This window comes from Ovis aries, chromosome 18 (assembly GCF_016772045.2).
Source record: "Ovis aries strain OAR_USU_Benz2616 breed Rambouillet chromosome 18, ARS-UI_Ramb_v3.0, whole genome shotgun sequence".
Lineage (NCBI taxonomy): Eukaryota > Metazoa > Chordata > Mammalia > Artiodactyla > Bovidae > Ovis > Ovis aries.
This window is the reverse complement of record NC_056071.1, coordinates 5,578,562-5,605,303: the sequence shown is the minus strand read 5'-3', so window position 1 is coordinate 5,605,303 and position 26,742 is coordinate 5,578,562. Positions and strand designations below refer to the sequence as shown.

Below are 26,742 nucleotides of genomic sequence, written 5' to 3'. Positions count from 1 at the left end.
TTCACTTTCTGCCATTAGAGTGGTATCATCTGCATATATGAGGTTGTTGATATTTCTCCCAGCAATCTTGATTGCAGCTTGTGCTTCATTCAGCCCAGAATTTTGCATGATGTATGTAAGTTAAATACAGGGTGACAATATACAGCCGTGTCATACTCCTTTCCAAATTTTGCACTAGACTGCTTTACCATGTAAAGTTCTAACTATTACTTCTGACTTGCATACAGGTTTCTCAGGAGGCAGGTAAGATGGTTTGGTATTCCCATATCTTTAAGAATTTTCCACAGTTTGTTGTGATCCACACAAAGGCTTTAGCATAGTAAATGAAGTTTATGTTTCTCTGGAATTCCCTTGCTTTTTATATGATCCAATGGATGTTGGCAATTAACTCAGCTTGTATACCTAGAATTTCTCGGTTCACATATTACTGACAACTAGCTTGAAGGATTTTGAGCATTACCTTGCTAGCATGTGAAATGAGTACAGTTGTGTGGTACTTTGAACATTCTTTGACATTGCCCTTCTTTGGGATTGGAATGAAAACCGACCTTTTCCAGTCCTGTGGCCACTGCTGAGTTTTCCATATTTGCTGACATGTTGAGTGCAGCACTTTAACAGCATCATCTTTTAGGATTTGAAATAGCTCAGTTTGAATTCCATTGATTGTTCATAGCAATGCTTTCTAAGGCCCACTTGACTTTACACTCCAGGATGTCTTGTTCGAGGTCAGTGATCACACTATCATGGTTGTCCAGGTCATTAAGACCTTTTTTGTATAGTGATGTATATTCTTGCCTCCTCTTCTTAATCTCTTCTGCTTATGTCCTTTATCATGCCCATCCTTACATGAAACGTTTCCTTGATATCTCCACTTTTCTTCAAGAGATCTCTAGTTTATCCCATTCTACTGCTTTCTGCTATTTCGTTGCGTTCACTTAAGAAGGCTTTCTTATCTTTCCTTTCTATTCTCTGGAATTCTGCATTCACATGGGTATATCTTCCTCTTTATCTTTTGCCTTTTGCTTCTGTTCTTTTCTCAGCTGTTTGCAAAGCCTCCTCAGATAACCACTTTGCCTTTTTTCATTTCTTTTTCTTGGGGATGGTTTTGGTTACCACCTCTTCTGCAATGTTATAAACCTCCATCCATAGTTCTTCAGGCACTCTATCAGATCTAATCCCTTGAATCTATTTGTCACTTCCACTGTATAATCATAAGGGATTTGACTTAGGTCATACCTGAGTGGCCTATTGGTTTTCCCTGCTGCTGCTGCTGCTGCTGCTGCTGCTGCTAAGTTGCTTCAGTCGTGTCCGACTCAGTGCAACCCCATAGACAGCAGCCCACCAGGCTCCCCATCCCTGGGATTCTCCAGGCAAGAACACTGGAGTGGGTTGCCATTTCCTTCTCCAATGCATGAAAGTAAAAAGTGAAAGTGAAGTTGCTCAGTCATGTCCGACTCCCAGCGACTCCATGGACTGCAGCCCACCACGCTCCTCCGTCCATGGGATTTTCCAGGCAAGAGTACTGGAGTAGGGTGCCATTGCCTTCTCCGATTGGTTTTCCCTACTTTCTTCAATTTAAGCTTGAATTTTGCAATAAGGAGTTTGTGATCTCAGCCACAGTCAGCTCCTGGTCTTGTTTTTGCTGACTGTGAAGAGCTTCTCCATTTTTGGCTGAAAAGAAAATAGTCAATCAGATTTCAGTATTGACCATCTGGTGATGTCAATGTGTAGAGTTGTCTCTTGGGTTGTTGGAAAAGGTTGTTTGCTATGACCTGTTTGTTCTCTTGACAAAACTCTTGTTATCTGTTGCCCTGCTTCATTATGTACTTCAAGGCCAAACTTGCCTGTTACTCCAAGTATCTTTTGACTTTCTACTTTTGCATTCCAATCTCCTATGATGAAAAGGACATCTTTTTTTTTTTTTTTTTTTTTTGGTGTTACTTCTAAAAAAGTCTTGTAGGAATTCATATAACCAGTCAACTTTAGATTCTTCACCATCAGTGGTTGGGGCATAGACTTGGATTACTGTGATTTACTTTGTCTTGGAAATGAACTGAGATCATTCTGTTGTTTTTGAGACTGCAAGTAATACCACATTTCAGACTTTTTGTTAACTAAGAGGGCTACTCCATTTCTTCTAAGGGATTGTTGCCCATAGTAGTAGATATAATGGTCATCTGAATTAAAGTCTCCCATTCCTGTCCATTTTATTTCCTAAGATGATGATATTCACTGATTCCTAAGATATTGACATTCACTCTTGCCACATCCTGCTTGATCACATCCGATTTACCTTGATTCATAGACTTAACATTCCAGGTTTCTATGCAATATTGTTTTTTATAGCATCAGACTTAACTTTCATCACCAAACACATCCATAACTGAGCATCATTTCTGCTTTGGCCCAGCCACTCCATTCTTCCTGGAGCTATTTGTAATTTCCCTCTGCTCTTCCCCAGTAGCATATTAGACACTATCCAATCTGGGGAGATCACCTTCTGGTGTCAAATCTTTTTGCCTTTTCATACTGTTTATGGGGTTCTTACAGGAAGAATGCTGGAGTGGTTTGTCAGTCCCTCTTCCAGTGGACCACGTTTTGTCATAACTCTTCACTATGACCCGTGGGTGGCCCTGTACAGCATTGTCCATAGCTTCATTGACTTATACAAGCCCCTTTACCACAACAAGGTTGTGATCTATGAGGGAAAATTTCATTTACATCACAGCATTTTATCCCTACCACAACCCTGTAAGGCAGGTAGGTAGTTATCAACTTGAATTAGAGAATGGAAGGTGGAGACACAAATCAAGAAGGCAGAGAAAGAGGACACAGAACTCGCCTTTCCCCATGAACACATCAAAAACACACCTACATGTGGAAAAATTCTCACTGAAATCTAACTGAAAACTGGCAGTAAACCTCCTATACAACCAAGACTGTAAGGAAGACACACGCAGGAAGGAAAGAGAAGCAATTGCATTTGGACCTGGGCCCTGGAGGAGACTCAGAGATAAAGGAGATGACATGGATGGAGATGCTTCCTAGGGAGTGAGTGGTTTGAGCCACATATTGGCCATCTCAGCCCTGGGGTGCAACAAAGGGAAGCTGAGACCCTTTGGCTAGTAGAAGGACTGGTAACACAAACAGAAGGTCTGAGCGAAAGCTAGACTCTGCTCATGAGAAGCATGGGAACACTTGCTTGCTCCTAAGGCAGGGTAGAAAGACTGGATTGAGACCACATGGCTGTCTGACTGGTTTTCTGTGACTACCCTAGTGTGCTCCTCAGCCCAAGCTGAGCCAATACCCCAGCACTGTTTGCCTTGTGTTGCAATGCCACACGGGAGCATAGGCAACTACAACCAAGGAAAATCTCAACCGTGAGATGCTGTAGCAGCTCAAATCCAAGTGGCAACTGAGCAGGGAGCAGGCAGCCAGTCCTGGCGATTGCAGACACAGTGCCTCAGAGGCAGATCTCATCTCTGATGGTAGCCAGGCTGCCACAACCCCTGTTCTGACCCTCCCTGAGTACCCAGCCCCTCCTACTCCAACTCTGCTACCCTTATGAGCTAAGGGTGCCAGGGCCGGGACAGAGTACACAGTTAGACAGAGCTTCTGCTCCAACAACTGAAGACATGAATCATAAATAATGAATTAATCATGATTTACCCATTAGTGAAAGTAAGCAGCTGGCCCTGGTGCGCAGGCCTCAAAAATTACTGCAAGGATTACTTAACAAAATAAACTTTGACAATGATAAAAATATGCTAAGAAGGTAAAATTATGAATAATCTCTGCCACAGCTCTTCCATACACTCTGGGAATGACATCTGCAACCACAGCTTCAATAAAATTGCAGAGCTGTGCTTTTTAAATGCTTTAACTAAACTCTGTGCTTGGGCAATCTGTGGCTTTTTTACAGTAATAGCAAAAGCACCAACAAAGGGGTGACACCCACTGGGCAGAGGTAGAAGCACTACCTCAGACACAGCTTTGCTTCTAGCTCCTCCTTCTCCAGGCCCTTCCTTCCAAGGTGGTAGCTGCCAGTTCACCCTGAAGAAAGGCATGACTCGTGTTCATGCCAAATCGAGCTCTCCCAACAAGGCCACTGGGTACACGCAGATTGCATAGGGATGCTCCCACATAAGGACACTCCTTCAAGACTGTGATAGGTAATTATTTTACCTCATTTCATAGAGAGAAGACAAGCAAAATAAGACAGAGGAATTTGTCTCAACTGAAGAAGAGAACCCCCCTGAAAAACAACACTAATGAAACAGTAATAAACAATTTACTAGATGAAGAATTCAAAGTATTACTAATAAGAATGCAAACTGAATTAGGGAAAAGAACAGATGAACACAGTGAAAATATTAACAAGGAACTAGAAAGTATGAAAAAGATCCAGTCAGAACTGAAGAATACAATAACTTAAATGAAAAAACAAAGCACTGAAAGGAATGAACAGCAGACTAGATGATACAGAGGAACACATAAGCGAACTAGAAGACAGAATAATGGAAAGCACACAATCAGAACAGCAAAAAGAAAAAAAACCATTTTTCTTAATGGAAATAGTTTAAGGGATCGTTGGGATAACATCAAGTATCCCAGGAGAAGAGAGAAAGAAGGGGATTGAACATGTATTTAATGAAATGATGGCTGAAAACATCTGAAACCTGAAGAAGAAAACAAATATCCAGGTACAGGAAGCACAGAGGGTCCCAAATAAAATGAACCCAAACAGACACACACCAAGACAGACCATAATTACAATGGCAAAAGTCAAAGAGCCAATTCTAAAGGCAACAGGAGAAAAACAAAGAGATACAAGGGAACCGTTTGTATATGATAAGGATAACAGCTGATTTTTCTGTAGTAACTTAGCAAGCTAGAAGGGAGTAGCATGATATACTAAAACTGTTGAAAGGGAAACCCTGCAACCCAGGATATTCTACCCAGCAAGGTTATCATTTAGAATCCTAGTACAATTTTGTGGGGCTTCCCAGGTGGTTCAGTGGTAAAGAACCCACCTGCCAATGCAGGAAGACTCAGGAGACATAGGTTTGACTGCTGGGTCAGGGAAGATCCCCTGGAGGAGGAAATGGCAAGCCACTGCAATATTCTTGCCTGGAGAATCCCAAGGACAGAGGTGCCTGGCTGGCAACAGTCCACAAGGTTGCAGAGTCAGACACGACTGAGTAACAGAGCGCATGTGCACACACACACACACACACACACACACACACACACACACACACACACACACACCAAGTGTTTGTGGGACTGTAGATTTATGCAGCCACTATGGAAAACAGTGTGAAGTTTGCTAAAAAAAACTAAAAACAGAGTTACCATATGATTCAGAAATTTCATACTGGGGATATATCAGAAGAAAACAAACACACTAATTTGAAAAGATATATTCACCCTAATGCTCATAGCAGCATTATTTACAATAGCCAAGACATGGAAACAACCTAAGTGCTTATCAATAGAAGAATGGATAAAGAAGAATGTGGTGTATGTATATATACTCAATGGAATATTACTCAGCCATAAAAAGAATGAAATTCTGCTACTCACAACAACATAAACGGATCTTAGTGAAGTAAGTCAGATGGAGAAAGACAAATACTCTACATTATCACTTATAAGTGGAATCCAAAAGATGAAACAAATGAATGTATATAATAAAACAGAAAAGGTCTCATAGACACAGAGATAAAACTAGTGGTTACCAGTGGGGAGAAGGAAGCGGGAAGGGACAATATAGGGAAATGGGATTAAGAGACACAAACTACTATGTAGAAAATAAACAAGCAACAAGGACGTACTATACAATGTGGGGAAATAAATATAGTCATTATTTGGTTACAGCCTTAAATGGAATATAATCTATAAAATATTGAGTCACTCTCTTGTACATTTGAAACTAATATTGTAATCAACTACACTTCAATTAAAAAAGAAAGAATACAGAGGATGAAAAGTAAATAACTTCTTTGGGGCCTCACATCTAAGTGTTTGGGAACCCATACCCTCTGATCTCTAGTCTGCCTCCCTACAGAGGGTAGATGTAGTTCTCTTTGTGGGGGCTGGTGTTAGGTTTGGGGCAGGGCAGGCAGAAATTGGAGGCCATGTCGACCCCACGATGCACAGCCCAGAAGCCCATTCAGGACCACAGCTCTGATTTCCCAGCTGTGAGAGCATCTAGCTGTGTTCTTCTCTGGTATTACCCTTGCTAAAGGGAGCTCCCTTGACCAGAGTTATACCCCTCTCCAGAGGGCAGCCCACATCCAGTGGCAGGTTATTGCTGGGGTACAGGAGGGCAGCCCACATCCAAGTGACAGGTTATCTCTGGGGTACAGAGGTCTGGTCCCACTGCTTTACTGAAATATCTCTGAAGGGCCACTCAGCTCTAGCATGCTCTAGAGGGTGGGCTGGGGCCTTTGTAGCAACTGCACCACATTGTAATTTCTCCCTCTGCCCAGCTCAGCTCCCTTTTCTCCCTCACAGGTGTGGGATCCCAGAGAGCCCCAAAGCCTTCTGCATATGCATCCATACACATACACACTCATCCTCACACATGATATGGGGAAGAAACAATGGCTACAGAAAGGAGACAAAGTCTGACTGGGTCTCTTCTATGCCTTCACTGAGTTTACCTCCCCCTCATTATTCTTTTTCTGGATAGCTGAGATCTTGGGGCCTCCCAAAGGTTGGACTTTCTCCACACTCTTCACATCATCTTGCACCCAAAGAAGTGGATAAATTGACTGTTGGGGGTGCAGAAAGGTTGACTGGCTTCTATCAGATCATGATGTAAGCAGCCACCTAGTGAAGCTACTGAGTAGGACCAGTATTCACCTTAGCCTGCAACCTCATTGTGGTCAGGCCTCAACGCAGTGCTCCAGTGATGGGATTGGAGGTCCCAACCCAGCCAACAAGGAAGAACAGCCAATCCCATTTCCTTAGCAGACCTGACCACAGTTTCCAGGGTCAAACCAAAAACATTACAGAAGCACACCTACAGGCCTGAGCTGCTCACGGCAATGTTGAGGAGATGACAGGTCTCAGGGCAGGCCTGCAAGATACACTTCAGAGCCACAGGAAGGGAGCATGTACCTGATGCTGCTCGCTTTTAAGATTTCCTGAGCCTGACACGTGTGGCGAGGAGATACTAATTGCAGAAAACAGAAAATAGCTCCCCTGAAAGTCAGAGTTCCACAGATGGCATGCTTGCTATTCCCTAAACAGAACTCGGATAAAGCCATCTGCATCATAAATCATTCAAGCGCTAAAGCCCATATGATAAATCAACATGAAAATGTTTTAAAAATGAACGAGTTTTATCCATATCTACAGCAAAATGGATTTTCAGGAATAAGGTTCCTTTTGCGTTATGTAAAGCCGCTCCTGAGTCTTATGCAGTAGGGGCACGGAGGGGTTACGGCCGCAGAAAACTGCGGGAGACTAACAGGCACAGGATTGGTCAGGCACACTCTTCCTCCCATGTGCTGTGAACAGTCTCTCTGGCCCAAGAGCCCATTAATAAAACTTTCACATTCTGGTGTGAATGTGTAGATTTATTAAAAGCCGTGAATTGTGCTTGTCCCCTTGTCTAGGCCGATACAGAAACCAAAACTCAAGTTCCATATAAAATATTTGTGTGTGTATGTGTGTTTATGTGCATGTACTCACGCACCTGTTTCTCTACTAACAAAATAAAGAGTATCTATTCCTTTCAGAAGTGTGTAAAAAGCCATTCCATTCTGTGAAATTATTTTTTTTTAAATATGAGTACAAGAGATGTCGGAGTTTCTTTTATCTATTTTCACTTCGATCTTCCCCCATAGCCCCCCTTCCTTTTCAACTTCAGCAATACACTATGAGGGGAACATCAGGTCAACATTTGGGACAGCGGAACTAAAGGCAGGATTTAAACACCCATTGCTGTCCTCAAAAATACTTCATGGGACAGCTCTCACCAGAACCGGAGCCCTCCTTCTACAACAGCTTCAGTTAACCGCTTGTCCATCAAATAACTTATGTGGTCCAGTACCTCCAAGAACAGCATCTTGATAACCATTGTTAGAAAACAGATAAGACAAGAAACTTAAGGGTACATGCATAGGGAGCCAATACCTGATTAAGTACGGAAAATCACCATATAATTACATAGTTCATGGGCAACTGCAAGAAAGGGAGGTTTGTTATTTTTAAACAGACACCCAGCAGCTGAAACTTCCTAGAGGGAACAGGCCCCACTCAGCTACCAGCACCCAGCTGCTTTTTATGCCTGATTCCAAAGGAACAGAGGATAGCTGAAGAAAACTGAAATAAAATCTTGTTTTTACTTATTTAAAAATCCTAATATAATCTTTCTCCCTCAGAGGTCAGTGTGCTTGGAATTAAGAGCTGGAAAGATACACTGCTGTTGTCAGCCACAGGAAGAGGGGTTGCCTCCCAGTGACTGGGTGTGTGCATCTTGGTATATGCCTCCCAGTGACTGTTTTGACAGAAACAAGAAACAGTTTAGGAAAAAACCAACAGAAGAGTTGCCAAGTAGCTTAGAAAACATATTGACCCATGCCAGTGTAAGAAAATGCCTGCATAATGCTATCCTAGTGTGAAAAAGAGGTATTCCCTGAGAAGGATGCTGGTGGTTCCAGTCCGGATTTGCATGGCCTTAGGAAGTCCCTTCCTCCATCCACGCCTCCAATTCCCCTTTGGGCAGGTGATCCTCTCCTTCCAGTTCTGTGCCACTTCCACCTCCACTGTGAATGTGAGGTTGAGGCTTCTCCCAAGCAACCACCTCAGGGCCCTGGCTGTACGTGTGGGCCTACTGCAGAGGCCTCTCAGTAGAGGGCAAAGCAGCAAGGGTTCCGATGGGGGCATGGGGCTTAGAAGAGGCCAGTCTACTTGTGGGCTTGGCCCTCACTCAAGATATGTTATCTCTTTTATTATCTTTGACTTCTTTAAACAACTCTACACTCAGGTGTAAAATAAATGTATGATTGATTTACACCAGAAAATCTCCCAATGGGAATTTGCCTTCACTGAGATTTTCTGAAGAGCAGCCTCTATGAAGAGCTGGAATTAACTGATTATTTGCCAAGGTAACCAAGCAAAGTCAATGACAAGATCATGAAGTCTGTGGGAAGTGACCATAAGCCACACTAAACACACACACACACGTACACTGTTCCTGGGGAGGCAGAGAACAGCATTAACCTCAAGAAGCCCCAGTCCTGGGTGACCCTGGGTGAGGTACATGCGTTCCTCACTCAGCTCTCCCCTCCTCCAGACAACAGAAACCACCATCCACGTGGACGTCAGGGGTAGGCAGCAGTAGTAGCACCGTGAGGGGCCCCTGGCTTCCTACCAGACACTTAGTGGTCTCTGCTAGCTCCGAAATTCTACGTGATTCTCAATTTGTGGTTGGACTGAACATCAAGTATAGAAAAACATTCAAATTTGAAATTCTTTGAGTCCAGTAACTTTGAAAAATTATTTTTGTTATTAAATTTTCTAGATTCCACTGTTGTTTCTTGAATAGATTGTTAAACTAATTAATCTACATAATACCCAGACATATGGAAATACAAACCGATAGCATTTTTATAACACTGCACTTCAATGGTCAGTCTTTGTGATATTTTTATGATGTCTTGTTCAGCTGTTTTTACATCCACTATCACTGACTAACAAAAGAGAACTGAAGTTTTCTTGGAAGTTACAGATTTTATGTTTCTTCCCTAAAATGCTGATATCTGAGTGAATGTGTCCAAAGTACCATCTAGAATGTGAGTTGTGAAAGTCAACTGGCAGAAGACAGCTTTGGAAACTGTCACTGGAGCCACCGGCAGAAAGCAAATGGAAGACAGAGCTTGACTGCAAGTAAACTGCCAGGTCACTTGAAACTCACAGGGTCTCTGGGATTCAGCACAAGGAATAGTGCTGCTTTATAACAGTGAGAGTGATGATGGCAGCTAACATTTATCATGTGGGCACTGGGTGCCAGACACTCTACTAAGGGCTTGCTCCTACAAGGCAGGCACTAATATTATCAGCCTCATTTTATGGGTGAGGAAACTGAGGCAATGAAGAGAAATAATAATGCTCAAGATATGAATCTACATAGAGCCATTAGTCTTAGCTATTACCCTAAATGCTTTCAGTTCAGTTCAGTTCAGTTGCTCAGTTGTGTCCGACTCTCTGCAACCCCATGAATCGCAGCACGCCAGGTCTCCCTGTCCATCACCAACTCCCGGAGTCCACCCAAACTCACATGCATCGAGTCGGTGATGCCATCCAGCCATCTCATCCTCTGTCGTCCCCTTTTCCTCCTGCCCCCAATCCCTCCCAACATCAGGGTCTTTTCCAATGAGTCAGCTCTTCACATGAGGTGGCCAAAGTATTGGAGTTTCAGCCTCAGCATCAGTCCTTCCAATGAACACCCAGGACTGGTTTCCTTTAGGATGGACTGGTTGGATCTCCTTGCAGTCTAAGGGACTCACAAGTCTTCTCCAGCACCATAGTTCAAAAGCATTAATTCTTCAGCGAAAGTAAAAGAGGAGAGTGAAAAAGTTGGCTTAAAGCTCAACATTCAGAAAACTAAGATCATGGCATCCGGTCCCATCACTTCATGGGAAATAGATGGGGAAACGGTGGAAACAGTGTCAGACTTTATTTTGGGGGGCTCCAAAATCACTGCAGATGGTGACTGCAGTCATGAAATTAAAAGACGCTTACACCTTGGAAGGAAAGTTATGACCAACCTAGATAGCATATTCAAAAGCAGAGACATTACTTTGCCAACAAAGGTCTGTCTAGTCAAGGCTATGGTTTTTCCAGTGGTCATGTATGGTTGTGAGAGTTGGACTGTGAAGAAAGCTGAGCACCAAAGAATTGATGCTTTACTAGGAGGTAAAAAAATAAAGATTAAAAATCATTTAAAAAATAATCAGAAAACTGTTTTATGCTTTTTAAAAGTTCAAAAATAAATTGAAGGATCTATGTTTTAATCTACTATTTTGATTACTCAGTTTGTTTCTGTACTATTTTTTACTCCATACAACTGTTTTAGATTAATTTTCTGGTTATTAATCTTCCCTGAAAAATTAGGAAAGGTTAAGTATTATAGGGCTTCCCAGGTGGCAAGTCTTAATGACCCAGATAACCATGATGGTGTGGTCATTCATCTAGAGCCAGCATCCTCGAATGTGAAGTCAAATGGGCCTTAGGAAGCATCACTACCAACACAGCTAGTGAGGTAATGGAATTTCAGCTGAGCTATTTTAAATCCTAAAAGACGATGCTGTTAAAATGAAGCACTCAATATGTCAGCAAATTTGGAAAATTCAGCAGTGGCCACAGAACTGGAAAAGATCAGTTTTCATTCCAATCCAAATAAGAGCAATGCCAAAGAATGTTCAAACTACTGCAACTGTGCTCATTTCACATGTTAGCAAGGTAATGCTCAAAAATTTTTCAAGCTAGGTTTCAACAGTACATGAACCGAGAAATTCCAGATGTAAAAGTTGAGTTTAGAAAAGGCAGAGGAACCAGAGATCAAACTGTCAACATCCTTCGGATCATAGAAAAAGTAAGGGAATTCCAGAAAAACATCTGCTTCATTTACTATGCTAAAGCCTTTGACGGTGTGGGTCATAACAAACTGGAAGATTCTTAAAGAGATGGGAATACCAGACCACCTGACCTGCCTCCTGACAAATATGTATGCAGGTCAAGAAGCAAGAGTTAGAACTGCACATGAAACAATGTACTGGTTCAAAACTGGGAAAGGAGTGCCTCAAGGCTGTATATTGTCACCTTGCTTATTTAACTTATACACAAAGTACATCATGCGAAATGCCGAGCTAGATGAAGCACAAGCTGGAGTCAAGACTGCTGGGAGAAATATCAATAATCTTAGATATGCAGATGACACCACCCTTTTGGCAGAGAGTGAATAGGAACTAAATGGCCTCTTAATGAAGGTGAAAGCAGAGTGAAAAAGCTGGCTTAAAACTCAACATTCAAAATATAAAAATAATAATGTTTTTCTTGAGTCTCTGCTTTCAGCATCCTTTCCCACGGTGGGAGTCAGTCCACCTCACCTCCCTAATATGCCCTGCAACACTGCACTGGTCTCTGGACCTGCTGTGGAAGCAGCTCAGACTCTAATCTGGTCCTGCTCCAGAGGTTCAGGAGAGAGGGGACATATGTATACTTATGGCTGGTTCATATTGATGTCTGACAGAAAGCAGCAAAATTCTGTAAAGCAATTATCTTTCAATAAAAACTAAACAAATTTTTTAAAATATCTCAACATTCAAAAAGATCATAGCATCCAGTCCCATCACTTCATGGCAAATAGATGGGGGAAAAAATGCAAACAGTGACAGACTTTATTTTCTTGGGCTTCAAAATCACTGCAGATGGTGACTGAAGCCATGAAATTAAAAGACACTTGCTCCTTGGAAGAAAAGCTATGACCAACAGCATATTAAAAAGCAGAGATGTCCCTTTGCCAACAAAAGTCCGTGTAGTCAAAAGTATGATGTTTCCAGTGGTCATGAAGTGATGTGAAAGTTGGACCATAAAGAAAGCTGAGCGCCGAAGAATTGATGCTTTTGAACTGTGGTGTTGGAGAAGACTCTTGAGAGTCCCTTGGACTGCAAGGAGATCAAACCAGTCAACCCTAAAGGAAATCAGTCCTGAATATTCATTGGAAGGACTGATGCTAAAGCTGAAGCTCCAATACTTTGGCCACCTGATGTGAAGAACTGACTCACTGGAAAAGCCCCTGATGCTGGGAAAGATTGAAGGCAGTAGGAGAAGGGGACGACAGAGGATGAGATGGTTGGATGGCATCATCAACCTAACGGACATGAATTTGAGCAAGCTCTGGAAAATGGTGAAGGACAAGGAAGCCTGGCATGCTGCAGTCCTTGGGGTTACAAAGAATCGTTCATGACTTAGCAACTGAACAACAACAATTATAAATTTTTGACTCAGGGTCTTCTAGGCTTGACCTTACCACGCAATTACTGTGTGAATTTGGTTGAGCCTCAGTTTTCTCAGTTTCCCTTATTAGAGTGTTCCTTTCTCTAACTAAAATAGTTCTGCATGTGTTGAAGTGTCATTCTGTGAACTTAAGAGACACTGCTTGTCAAGAGCAGATGGCTAGGGCCAGTTGCCAAGGCACTGGCTTCTCCAGCCTGGCTGTAACAGCTGCAGGCTACAGTCCCACCTCCATGTTCTGGCGATGTACCAGTCTAAGATGTCACAGAAACATGCTTGAGTTGGCCAGCACTCAGTATGATATTTAGAAGAAAGAAAATAAAAACTTAAGAATGATCAAGTTCTAAGTAATATCAAACAAAAGCATGCTATGCTTCTTCTAATTTCCTCTGAAAGCACTTCTCATGTTTGCAAAGAGAGTAAGCTTAATATGTCAGCCCATCATAATTCCCAATGTGATGTGTGGGCTGGTAGTTCATCACAAAATCCTCCATTTTATAGGAACCAGTTAAGTTTCAATGCCAATTCTTGTTCTCAAAAGCAAGCTGCCTGCTAACCATTGTATGTATATGTTAGTGTCCTAAAATTACAACAATATTGTTAAAGTAGCAAATTTATCATAAGCATGCAGCAATCCCATTGCTTAGGGAAAATAAGTTTTTCTTATTCTTAAAAAAATCACAATTTTTTAAAAGAATAATCACTTTTATCTTTTCAGTCTACCATGCAAATTCTTAGAGACCATAAACAGATTCATAAATTATTTTGTAACTTGCCATCCAAAATACCGTGACTTTTTTCCCAAAATTATTTATTCATTTGCATGTTCAAAATCACTTATTAGGGGCCTGTCAGACATAAAGAACTTGAAAAGACAAACTCTCAATCTCTGTTATAGGATTTTTTAAAATCCTCCTATTTTGGAGTCCTACAGACCTCTGCAATTCCATTTTATAAATATCAAGAATTAGTCACCTTAGTAACAATTGTGTTGTGTGTTAAATGCTAAATATTTATTAAACAGAATTGAAAACTGACTCGTTAGTTGTCCTCTAAAAATTTCAGCTCCTGCCTCTATCCCTCTCCTCCCCTTTGCAATGCAACTACGCCTTCAAGCAGCATTCTTTAAAAGGCGGCTTTATGGCTTTGGAGGAAGAAGCTGATTTCACAGCCAGATTTGCCACTGCTGTGGAAAACAGAGTGCACATGCAAGCCAGCTGAAGTCATAAGGGCTGCAAGGATTAGGGCCGCAGGGGCCTCCACTGCTGCTGTCAAACTGCAATTGGAAACAGCTTTTCCAAAGTACAGCATGAGAAATCAGGAATTCCTGTCCACAGCTCCCCAATCCACAGGGTTTTTAATCAGGCTTGGTATTACCCATTAGAGATCAGAAATATGAAAATCATGATGAAACCAAACAAGAGTATTTTCTAGGTTTCCAAGTTTTGTTCTGCCTGGATCTCTTCCAAGCCTGTAATTATTGTCACTCACTACGAGATGTGGGTTTGATCCCTGGGTCAGGAAGATCCCCTAGAGGTGGGAATGGCAAACCACTCCACTATTCTTGCCTGGAGAATCCCATGGACAGAGGAGCCTGGCAGGCTACAGTCCATAATGTTGCAAAGAGTCTGACATGACTTAGGGCCTGAACAACAACAATGACCAGTTAAAAAGGGAACTTCTTCTGACTGGGACAGGAGCTCTAGGAAGGCTGGACCCGAAGGCAGGGCAGGCTCAGTTCAGTGACCTGCCTTCCTTCCAACCCCTGGATATACAGATTGTCTTAACTGCTCAAATTCAGTTATTTCATCTGTACCTGTCACTTAGAGAGAGAAAGTAATTTTTGCAGAGATCATAGAAAAACTATTGAGAACTTTAATAAACTAGAATCATTCAATGAAAGGTTTATTTTCTAAGCCACTCAATGGCAACCCACTCCAGTACTCTTGCCTAGAAAATCCCATGAACGGAGGAGCCTAGTAGGCTGCAGTCCATGGGGTCGCTAGGAGTTGAACAAAACTGAGTGACTTCACTTTCATTCACTTTTATGCCTTGGAGAAGGAAATGGCAACCCACTCCAGTATTCTTGCCTGGAAAATCCCAGGAACGGGGGAGCCTGGTGGGTTGCCGTCTATGGGATCGCAGAGTCGGACATGACTGAAGCGACTTAGCAGCAGCAGCCAGCTAAAGAAAAGAATTTTTTCTTAGGAAAACAAGTTCAAATCATCAATTTAGTTTAAAAAATATTCAGGATTTGATTTGGGATTAATCCAGATGTAGACTAATTTCCAATACCTTTGTCTAGATTTAGAAGACCTAGAGGTCATTTATGGCAACCTCAACTTCATTTGTCAACTTTTCAATGATCTTTGAGACACAAATGCTAAAGTAGGAAAATAAATTAATCAGAGATTCGATTTAAAAGATGAGCTTATCAGATAAACTACAAACATATCTATTACATATGTCACTCATTCTGATCATGATACAATGCTATGTTATACAGGGATTAGGTAACACCCAAAAGTGGGCCAGCTGTAACTTTCACCTTGAAAGATTCTTAATTAAAATTCCCTTATATGTATGACTCCTAGGCAAGGAAGGAGTTATGACTTGATTTTTTTTTAACTTGCCTTAAAAATTCCAGTCAAATTCCATCTATATAACCAAACTTTCCCTGGTCACCTTGAGTCAATTCCTGTTTTGTTTTTCACAGCAAGTTTCTGGGACCTCTCTTCGGCACAGGACATTCTATACAACAAATATAGTTGCTAGTAGATGAATATTCTCCAACTAGATTCTGGGCTGTTTCCCCGAAAGGAACAACTGTGTCGTATTCATTTCTTTAAGCCATCTCTTCCCCTGTTCTGAAATTAAAAACTAGAATTCTAAATGAAACAAACAAAAAAATTCCCTTCCATTGTCTAAAATGTATTATTCATTTCTTAGGGAAGAAGATATTTTCAGAAAAAGAGTATTGGCAAATAATGGCCAAAATTTCAGAGAGGAGAAGAAAGCTCAGTGGGAGAACATTATGTACAAACTGGACGATCACCTGGAGAAGGAAATGGCAACCCACTCCAGTAATCTTGCCTGGAGAATTCCATGAACAGAGGAGCCTGGCAGGCTATACAGTCCATGGGGTTGCAGAGTCAGGCATGACTGAGCAACTATCACTCACACTCATTCTTAATAGTGCCCTTCCTAAATACCATGGGGAATACAACAGTTTCTAGAGAAGCACTTTGAGCACTCAAAGCTTTGTTTTCTAACTGGTATTCCTCAGCCACTTGCCCACCAATTACTTCTGTGGTTCTAGCATATATCTTTTGAGAATTAATAGCAATGTTTGGAAGCACGGTTTCACACTTAACTGTGATTAATACAGTTTATGCCTGCATATGCTCTAGATTTGGAGGATGGTGGTACATTTGATAGGAGATAGTATTTAGATTAGCCATTGTTATGTGCATTTTGATACATTTTTAGCTTCTCAATAAAAGGTGATTTCATGCCTCAGTGAATTCTTCACAGTTTTAAAAATAATGTATATGTGTAAATACAAGTATTTTACTAGAAAGCAAGTATCTTTAAGGAATTCCAGGTGTATAACATGGCCCTATAACTTTCTTCCTAAGTAAGGAGGCTAGATAAATGGTGCTTGATGATAATGTACTCCACCTCCTATTGGAAAATTAACATTATTTACCAAGAAGGAACTAGGGGAATAGGGGGCAGAGACTTGCATTGCTGAAGAGTCAAAAAAACCATTGAAAATATTTTCTACAGCAAGAAGGAAACATGTATATTGAGAGCAAACAGAAGAACAAGTGAAGGTGCATGATAAAGCTTCTTTTTAAATGATGTTAGCCTTTCTAGTAACAGGCAAGCTGGGGATTTTAGGTACAACGATCCAGTTTCATTTCTTAAAGCCTAGCTGATATAGCCACAGTATAGGATCTCTTCCTATTAGACTGCTACCTCATTGAAAGGTTGCAGCTACCTAGAGTTCTTTTTAAGAACAAACTATGGTTATTTTTAAGTTGCTTTGAGGGAACCAAAGAACCTAAAATAGCCCCTGGCCAGTATTGCTCTGAGGTCTCAAGTGTTATTTCTCTGAGAAACTTTGTACATGGTATAGGAGTTTAAGAGTAGCATTGTCTTCTTGCTTTAATTTCTGTACTGGGAATTTCAGCAAATAAACTATGACATGAGGAATTCAAACACATGGCCTATCTTACTTTCATTTAATTATTTTGAACAATTGAAATCTTGTTAGACACTGGTTTCTCTGACTGGGTCTTTATAGCCAACTGCTGCTTACTCAGTCACATTTTCAGTAAGGGGCTCTCAGATTACCAACTCAAACTCCTTGGTTCTTGAGACAGCATTCTTTTTCTATTAAGATTTTAGCTCTGTTTTTGAATCCTGACTGGATGTCTCTGCTCTCACATTCTCTTGGCTTTTCTTCTTTGATCCACTTGTCAGTCTTATCGCTTGACCTCCTCATGGTTTCCCATTCAAACCAGAGGAAGTTAGGTAGTTGATGACCAACTACTCCTGCCTTGTGGATCACGGTTTATTAAACTCTGCTTTTGCTGAGATACTGGACATACTTAAATAACAACCCAGACATTTAAGTTTGGATAGGAATGGGTTGGTTTATCAAGTAGGACAGTGTACTTGTCCTTTAGGAGGAAATACTCAGGAGTGTAAGGGAGAAGATGAATGGGAATTTCATTTTACACAGCTTAGGACAACATGACTCAATAAATGAAGCTAAACTTTCTCCTGGATCCCAGAATTCAAACCATATTTATAAATATATAATTCAACTACTGTACAGTTTAAATGGGCTCGTTGGGCTAGCCTGGGAAATACCATTTTTACCATTTTCTACAGAGAAAGTATTTTCCAACTTATGTATCAGACAACTCAATGACCTTTTAAAAAGCAACCAGTTTTTATGTTGGAACTATCTGTGCAACAGTTTCTTTACAGTTGTACATAAAGTGTTTTTACTGTAAAACTGAGTTAATGTATACAAATAGACCTTTATGCCATAATAAAATAACTAGTACTTAAAAAAAAAAAAACAAAAAACAACAAACTGGACGATCAGCAAAGGTGAACTAAGGATCTGAAACAGCACTTAACTCTCACCATAAAGCCTGCCCCAAACTGGAGCAAATTTAGACTTGTTAGGACTTTCTTTAAGAAGCAGCAATCAATTCTTGAATAAAAATTTTCCAGAAAATCCTTGTCCTCTAATAAAAGCAATTTCTTAAGAACACCTTGGAAATCTACTTAATGACCATAAACAGATTCATAAATTATTTTGTAACTGGCCATCCAAAATACTGTGACTTCTTTCCCAAAATTGTTCTTTCATTTATATGTTCAAAATTACTTATTAGGGGCCTGTCAGACATAAAGAACTTGAAAAGGCAAATTCTCAATCTCTTTATAATATTTAAAAAAAATATTTTGAAGAAATTCTCATCAAGATGATCAAATCAAGAAAAAAAAAATTCTGGTTAACTATAAATTAAGTAGAATGTTCCATCATCTGGGCCTCACCTTTGTTCTGGCAATGAAATCTACTTGCTAAGAGCAATAAAACCTGAACGGCCCTTACCTTCGTGAATATACTTCTTTTGAGCATCTTCAGGATTAAGTAACTCCAGTAAAGATTAAGAACTTGCAGGACCATGAGCTGCAGGTTGAGGAAGATGTATGAAAAGAAAGGTTGAAGGTAGTGCAGAGGCAGAATCAGCGTGCAATATAAAATCCTGAAAAACCAAACAAATGAGAATGTTTCGTTATAGTCAAAGCACTTCTGAATTTTCAGTGAGGAAACAAGCACTTTTTCTCTCAAGGCATACAACATTTATTTCATTTCTAATAATGTTCAGGAAAGACTCAAAAGAAAACAATATGGTAATATCACCTTTTACATCATTTTTGGAAAGTCACAAATGTTCCTCGACCTCAGTTTCCTCTCTGCAAAGAGAACTGTACATCCTTATCCCACTTACCTTCCCGGGACTGGAGAACATGAGATAATGCATGTGTGTGTGGGGTTATTATTGCCTTTTGGACACAGTCTCATCTATTTGGCATCAAAAGTGAATGGGAAATTTTACATGAGTAAGTTTTCTGGATAAAACAGACTTTTAAAGAAGCAAAAATTCTATTATTACTTTTACTTCCACTTTCTAAAGTGAATGGAATACTTCATTAATTTCATAAACAGACTCCTGGACATAATATGAACTGCCCTCAATGACCAGGATGCACAGTGCTTTCAGATACAATTGCAGTATGAAGGCTATCTGTTTTCTTCCCAAACTGCAAACACTGCTGTTTATACATGTTTGTAAATATAGTTTTTTTTTCATACAAAATTGAAAAATAAGAACACTGCCCATAAAATTACAATTAAAAAAAATAAAACTGTAATTTTGTGCATTCTTCTCTAACTTTTCTTACATATATTTAAATTTAGGATTGGGGGCAGGAGGAGAAGGGGACGACAGAGGATGAGATGGCTGGATGGCATCACCGACTTGATGACCTGAATTTGAGTAAACTCCGGGAGATGGTGATGGACAGGGAGGCCTGTTGTGCTGCAGTTCATGGGGTTGCAAAGAGTCGGACACGACTGAGCGACTCAACTGAACTGAACTGATAGTAAAATTGACTATTTGGGGGTGTGCAGTTCTACAAATTACAATAAAAGCATAGATTTGTGTAACCACCACCACAATATAGAGACAGAGTGGTTCCATCAACCCCCAAACCCTGGTGCTGTCCCTTTATAGTCATATCCCCAGACCTAACTCTTGGCAACCACTTATCTATTCCCCACCCCTTTGTCTTGTCAAGAAGGCCATATAAATGGAATCATACAGTGTGTCAGCTTTTGAGATTGCCTTCTTTCACTCAGCACAGAGCCTCTGAGATTCATGTAAGCGGTGTGGGTATCAATAGCGTGATTTTTTAAACTAGTGAGTGGTATTCTATTGTGTGGGTATACCCATTAGTGACCATTTGCATTGTTTCCAGTTTTTGACAATTGTGGACAGACTGCTATAAATATTTATGTAATATATATGTTTTTGTGTACACATGAGTTTTCATTTTTTTAAGGGTAAATACATACAGGTGGGACTGTTGGGTATCACAGTGCCAAGTATACACTTAACTTTACAAGAAACTGAAAACTTGTTTTCCAGAGTAACTATTTTGCATCCTAATCAGCAAAGAATGAGAATGCCAGCTGCTGCTCATCTTCAGCAGCACTTATTATTATTCTGTAGAGACTTTGCCACTGTAGTAAAAGTATCACTCGTGGAATCTTACGTTCAGTTTCTTTTAGCTTTAAATCAAAACAGTTTACACACAATCCCTAGAACCTTATTTCTGACAAATAGTAAGGAGATCTAGATCCACAGGTAGGGACAATGCCCACAGTCAGCCTGAAGCAGTTATAGAAGATGAACCATCAGCCCCTCTGCCACTTACAAAGTTTTAAGAGTCCAGACTCCTTGAGGCGGAAATCTTACAGCATGCAGGTAGCTAGATATGAGCAGAGAAAAGGTAGGAAACCACACATCTTGTAAACAGCAGGGGTCCATAGACAGACAAAGCAAAGTAGAAACTTTCAGACTGATGGGAAATTGGGTGATAAGGGTCTGAATAGAAGACAAAGAAAGGTGGGGAAAGGTGGCAATCTCCTGTGTTCAAATGTAACCTTTTGCTCATTATGATCTTATTAAAAATAAAATTAGCCTTGTAGATAAGAAGTACCCATCATGCACTGACACTTCTGATTTAAGCTAAATAAGGACAAAAATCCCTCTTCCTCTCAGGAAAATAGAGCTGGCATGAAAATTGGGGAAGATGCCCCCCCAAATTACTCCTTAGTGAATATCCTGCCCCTTCATTAGTATGCCCATCATAACCAGTTTACCAAAGAAATCCAGTGTGGCAGCTCCTCACCTACCTGCTCAATCTCCCTGAGAACGTATCCTTACTTAAATAAACCCCCACTTTACGTTCTTAAAAAAAAAGAAAAGTTTACACTGTTTGAACAATTTGGTGTGTTAGGGGAAGCACACTGACTGAATCCACCAACCCTGGCCAGGCACCATAGTCACCATCTGCATGAGCTGTTTTATGACAGGAGGTCCTGGTAAAGAACACGGAACTAGTAAGCCACCACCAACCGGAAGAGACACCACGTGTCTGACCACTTCCCAGAATCCTTGTCACTGGCATCCATCTTGGCAGAGCAATGTAGGCACCACCAGGAAGGACTGTGAGTCAGGATGATTGGTCAGAGACAACCCAGAAACTAATCCCATCACCATAAAACCTGAGACTGTGAGCCATGAGGCAGAGCAGTCCTCCTGGGTTCCCCTTCATGACTGCTCTCCACCTGGGCGCCCTTTCCCAACAAAACCTCTTGCTCTGTTAGCACGTGTCTCCTCAGACAATTGGTTTCTGAGTGTTAGACAAGAGCCCATTTCTGGGCCCTGGAAGGGGTCCCCATTCCTGCAACAAATGGTGACTCTGGTGTGGACTCTTCTTCACTACCACTGACATCCTGACTACTTGGGGAACTCAAATGACCTTCTGATCACTCAGAGTGCTTGGGGACCAGCTTGCCCACCAATGGACCAAACCCAGTAGCTCCAGCTGGGACCCTTTTGTCCTTGGTCTCCTCCTGACGCAGACAACTGGCCAGGATGCCCCAACAGGATAAGGAACAAGAGACTTTACTGACCTCTCTCACCTTCCCTCTCTCTTTCCTCTCCTTAACCCTTCCTATCCTACCCTTTTTTCTAGTCCCCCAGTCTTAGACACAGGAGTCTGGTCAAAGGACCTCAGACTGAGCTGAGGATCGGAGGCCAATCACCTTTGCTTGGCAGAGAACTTGAATTCCGGCCCTGCTCTGGTTTCTGGTTTGAATTCTGGTTCTGTTCTGGCCTGGCCTGGTCTCTGGTAGGGCCCATTTCTAGTCCTCCCTTCTCTGGAAGCCCAGTAGTCCCATAACACCTGGGTATCTGCAGGTGGCAAGAGATGTCTGTAAGGGCATCCCTTTTGCTCCCCCATCCCGCCTCCTTCCCCCTTTTCTTTCAGCCTGATTTCCTTTCCTCCCTTTGAAATCTTTGAAGACTTGAGATTACGTTCATTTACTCTGGTAGAATTTGGATCTGAAGTTCTGTGTCTCTATAGGAGGTTTTCTGAGACAATGTAATCTTGTATTTAAGGGAGTGCTTGATTAGGATGGTTGGGTATGTGTATGTGTTCTGTGTTATGATTTGTGATGGCCATTTTGCTTTGTGTGGCTGCCATTTTGTTTAGACCTGATGCTGTTTTGTTAGAGCTTGATTTTCTCTTCCTTGCCTTGAGATCAGGGCTCTTCAGTTCAGTTCAGTCACTCAGTTGTGTCCGAGTCTTTGTGACCCCATGAATCGCAGCATGCCAGGCCTCCGTGTCCATCACCATCTCCCGGAGTTCACTCAAACTCATGTCCATCGAGTCAGTGATGCCATCCAGCCATCTCAACCTCTGTCGTCCCCTTCTCCTCCTGCCCCCAATCCCTCCCAGCATCAGAGTATTTTCCAATGAGTCAACTCTTCACATGAGGTGGCCCTTAGGAACACTAATCTAGACCACCTCTAATTCTTAAGACTGAAGGGCAAATGGGAAGAAGCTTTTAAAAAATATTATTTATCCCAACTGTTATTTATAAACTAGTGAATTTTATATTGTAATATCTGACTAATGACTAAGTTTAGAAAATGAAGCCAAATCTTGTGTTGTGGCTCTCTGGATATGTGTGTGTCTCAGTATGTGTCTTTGTCTCTGGATAATATTGTTGAGATTAATTTGTAAATGAGCTCTATTTAAACGTCTTAAAGAAATGTAAGTGCTTACAAATCAAACAATTCCAAATTAAGCTAAATGAATTTCAGGTTCATGTGAACTAGGAAATATTCAATATTAAATTAACACTTGGTGATACAGACATGTCTTTAGAACCATCAATAAGTATAATACTTCTGTTGTACCTAGATTTATTAGAGGTCAAATAAGACTGTATTCTATTTGTTACAAATTTGTTAACAAGAAAAGAAACAAACACAACGTGGAAAAAAACCTTTCAGGGAAGCGTTTTCAGTAAGAAAAAGTGTGAGGAATGAACAAGTAGTGAAATGAGTGAGTTACGCATGATCAGGATTTTCTAAGACTGGATTACAATTAGTTGGGGAAGTAGATTTTGTTAGGAATGACTTAGCCACAGGAAAACTGGTTGGAACCAACGAGGCCCAAGATGGCAGAATCCACTTTCACTAGACCTTGAGCCTTGGTGTGCACACCCACTGTGACACGTGCAAGCTAAGTGACGCACCCGACAGCAGGGGCTGAATCTGACTGACTGTTCTAAGCCCTTTTGATTTGGGGGGGACAAAATTTCCTAAATCAAATTCTATCCAAGTTCTTTTGACCTCTAGTTAACTTTGGGATGCTTCAGAGGGCCCCTGAAACATCCCAAAGAGAGATATATTAAGCTAATTGTGTTTATTTGATTGGTTAAATTACATGGGAATTATTATTAAATGAGTAATAAATCCTCTCGGGTTATATTATATGATAAATGTTACTAATATAGGTATCCTAGAACTTATATGGAGTTCCTAAAATTCTGTCATGTTCTGGTATTCTAATGGGAAACCTGATGACTTTACAAAGGTTAACAAAAGGACTGAACTGGTGAACGTGCTTATAACTTTTATGGTTTCTATTTGAAAAAATTTATGGGTTTGAATCAGTGTTTCCCAGGAGTAGGGTAAATATTCCCCTCAAGCTAATTATGACATTTGGTAAAATTATAAACAAATGGAAACAATTATCTTTTCTATCAGACCCCTTCAGAGACTGGAAATTCTTAGGTTTCCAGTAACTTTATCAGACAAGTTAGGAAGGTTATGTCACTAACAAGTACAGAAATCTCAAGGAATTTTTGAGACCTTGAAAAGTGAAGACTTCACCCAGATTTGTTAGGCAAAATCTGTGATAAGCCTTTGGCACGACTTTCCTAGCCCTGAAAGATTTTATTTTAAAAGTTTTGGCTGAGACTCTATAAAAGTTTCAGCAAAGCAAAAAGTCTATGATCAATTATGGTTATATAAATCATCAGGTCAGGTTTATTCACACCAGAACTACTTTGCAAACAAACTAGTCTTAATTTGGTTACATTTGGTAAAAATGAGGGTGATTTTAGGGAAAAAAGATGTTTCAATAAATGTTAAATCCCAGTTTGTTAATGAAGGTCTGTATCTACTAAGACCCATTTCCTGAATAGTTCTTTGCTGTTACGGTATATTAATGCAAAATTCACTTGAATTATTAAGAGACACCCTAAGTTTGTTTCTGAAGCTTATCTCAGTAATCTATCTTTGGACAACGATCAGATGCCTTGCAATCTACAACCAGAACTGGAAAAGGACATAATTTAAGGGACTGTCTCCAACCTGGATGGAAGGACCTTTTTATCAGGTACTCTTAACTAGCTTGTTCACAGTGAAACTGAAGGTAAATTGACTCTTAGATTAACTCCCACTTCGAAAGGCCCTTACACTGCACTAGTCTATAGAGAGGACAGCTGACCTGATCTCACCTTAAAATGACACCCAGAGGAGAAACTGCACTACACCAGGATGAGAAGAAGACAACCTCAGAGACAGTTTGCCTAAGAGGCTGCACCTGATTCATACGATCATTTATAATGTTTTCTCGACTTCTGGGACCTTTGTGTATAAATCAAATGCTTTTCTATCATAGGCCTGATCCTATGCTAGTTTTAGAAATCAATCCAATTGTTGGCCAATTACCTGTGTCCAGTTCTGGGTTACCTTGGTGAATTTCTTCACTCTAAGGCTCAAATTGGTTGGCCCTGAGAAAATTTACTTTAAAAGGAAAATTGTAGTCATGTTCAGGTCACTACTGATACTACTGGATGGGATCCCCTCACTTGGCCAATTAATAATGCCTGCTTTGACCCTGGTAATAAATTTGAATTCTCTTCTATTACTCAAGCTCAATCAGAGCAACAAGCAAAGTTTCAGCAAAGGAAAAAAATCTCCCACAATTCCTGGATGGATTAATATAGATAACGCCAGACTATGATGATTTAGGTTTAAAGTCTCCTCTATGTTGGGAACAATTAAGTCTACTAAGAATGTGAAAGTTGGACTGTAAAGAAAGCTGAGCACCGAAGAATTGATGCTTTTGAACTGTGGTGTTGGAGAAGACTGTTGAGAGTCCCTTGGACTGCAAGGAGATCCAACCAGTCCATTCTAAAGGAGATCAGTCTTGGGTGTTCTTTGGAAGGACTGATGCTAAAGCTGAAACTCCAATACTTTGGCCACCTCACGCGAAGAGTTGACTTATTGGAAAAGACTCTGATGCTGGGAGGGACTGGAGGCAGGAAGAGAAGGGGATGACAGAGGATGAGATAGCTGGATGGCATCACTGACTTGATGGACATGAGTCTGGGTGAACTCTGGGAGTTGGTGATGGACAGGGAGGCCTGGCGTGCTGCAATTCATGGGGTCGCAAGAGTCGGACATGACTGAGTGACTGAACTGAACTGAAGGATAATCAGTCTAGTAACACTAGGAAACTGGGCTATGAACCTTATAGACAGTGCCAATATATAATTTCCCTGGAAGATAAGGATTTGTATGGAATAGACTAAGTCAGATGACCTGGGATATACTGGGCTGCATTTAATGGAAGCTCTTAGCTTAATTTTTACTTATAACTTTACTAATACTGCTGGCTATGTTATTTGTATTTCGCCTGTTTTACAAAATTGCTGTTTCTTACATTACCAAGTGTGTGACTGAGCCTCTGATAATATATAGTTTCATGTGAGATTGATGATAACAGTGTAACTCTAGATATGGGAAGAAGCAACAAGAGAGAATGTTTTCCTGGACCAAGAGGCTAGTAAGACAGATGGTCCAGAGAGTTTTGGATACTGTTTTATGGCCTAGTACAGCAACAGCACATTGAACGGCCTATCAGAGAAATATTTGCCAGACCTGGGAACTGTCAGCATTCTCAGTACCGTGGGAGAAAACGGTCAGGAGATGTGCCCCCCAAATCACAGCAAGCTTATGACCGTGAAGGGGCCCTATCAGCTGAAAACTGGCACTTGCCATCTACCTCTACAAAGATCAAATAACGGCCACTGCAGCTGCTGACCTTTCACACCCCTGAAAGGAGCTCAGGGTGGAGATAAAAAAATGAAGCACTCTGGAAAAAACTGGAAGAACAGTCCTTCAGATAGATATTTTCAGGAAAAGATTTTATGAATCCCAATCCTTGCATCTTCTTATACCTAGAAAAACACTAACATGGTTAACTGTAGTATCTGCTTTGGCTATTAAGGAGAATATCACAATTAAAAATCAAAATAGAGTAGCTATGGTTCAGATATCCATGGAAACGAGTAGGTCACAGTATGGGTGTAATTTCAGACTAGTCCTTATATTGCTAAGAACTTGAGTTTTCTGAGCTGTGTCAGACTTAGAGGCCACCAGACAGTCTCAGAACAATGTCTGAAGGAAGCTAATAACTGCAACCTTACTTTTTATAAAACTAGGCAACTGGCTACCTGGCTACAAGTGT

At 40.9% G+C, this 26,742-nt stretch overlaps 1 protein-coding gene across 3 annotated transcripts in view; it reads right to left on the bottom strand.

Annotated features, from left to right (window-relative positions):
• CERS3 (ceramide synthase 3) overlaps nucleotides 1–26,742 on the bottom strand; it is a 178,309-nt gene that overhangs the window by 46,033 nt on the left and 105,534 nt on the right. For all 3 annotated transcript variants that reach the window (XM_060401983.1, XM_060401984.1, XM_027957005.3), the window contains one exon: nucleotides 18,671–18,824. In XM_060401983.1, coding sequence (XP_060257966.1) covers nucleotides 18,671–18,824 — 154 coding nt within the window. The remainder of the gene's footprint in view (nucleotides 1–18,670; nucleotides 18,825–26,742) is intronic.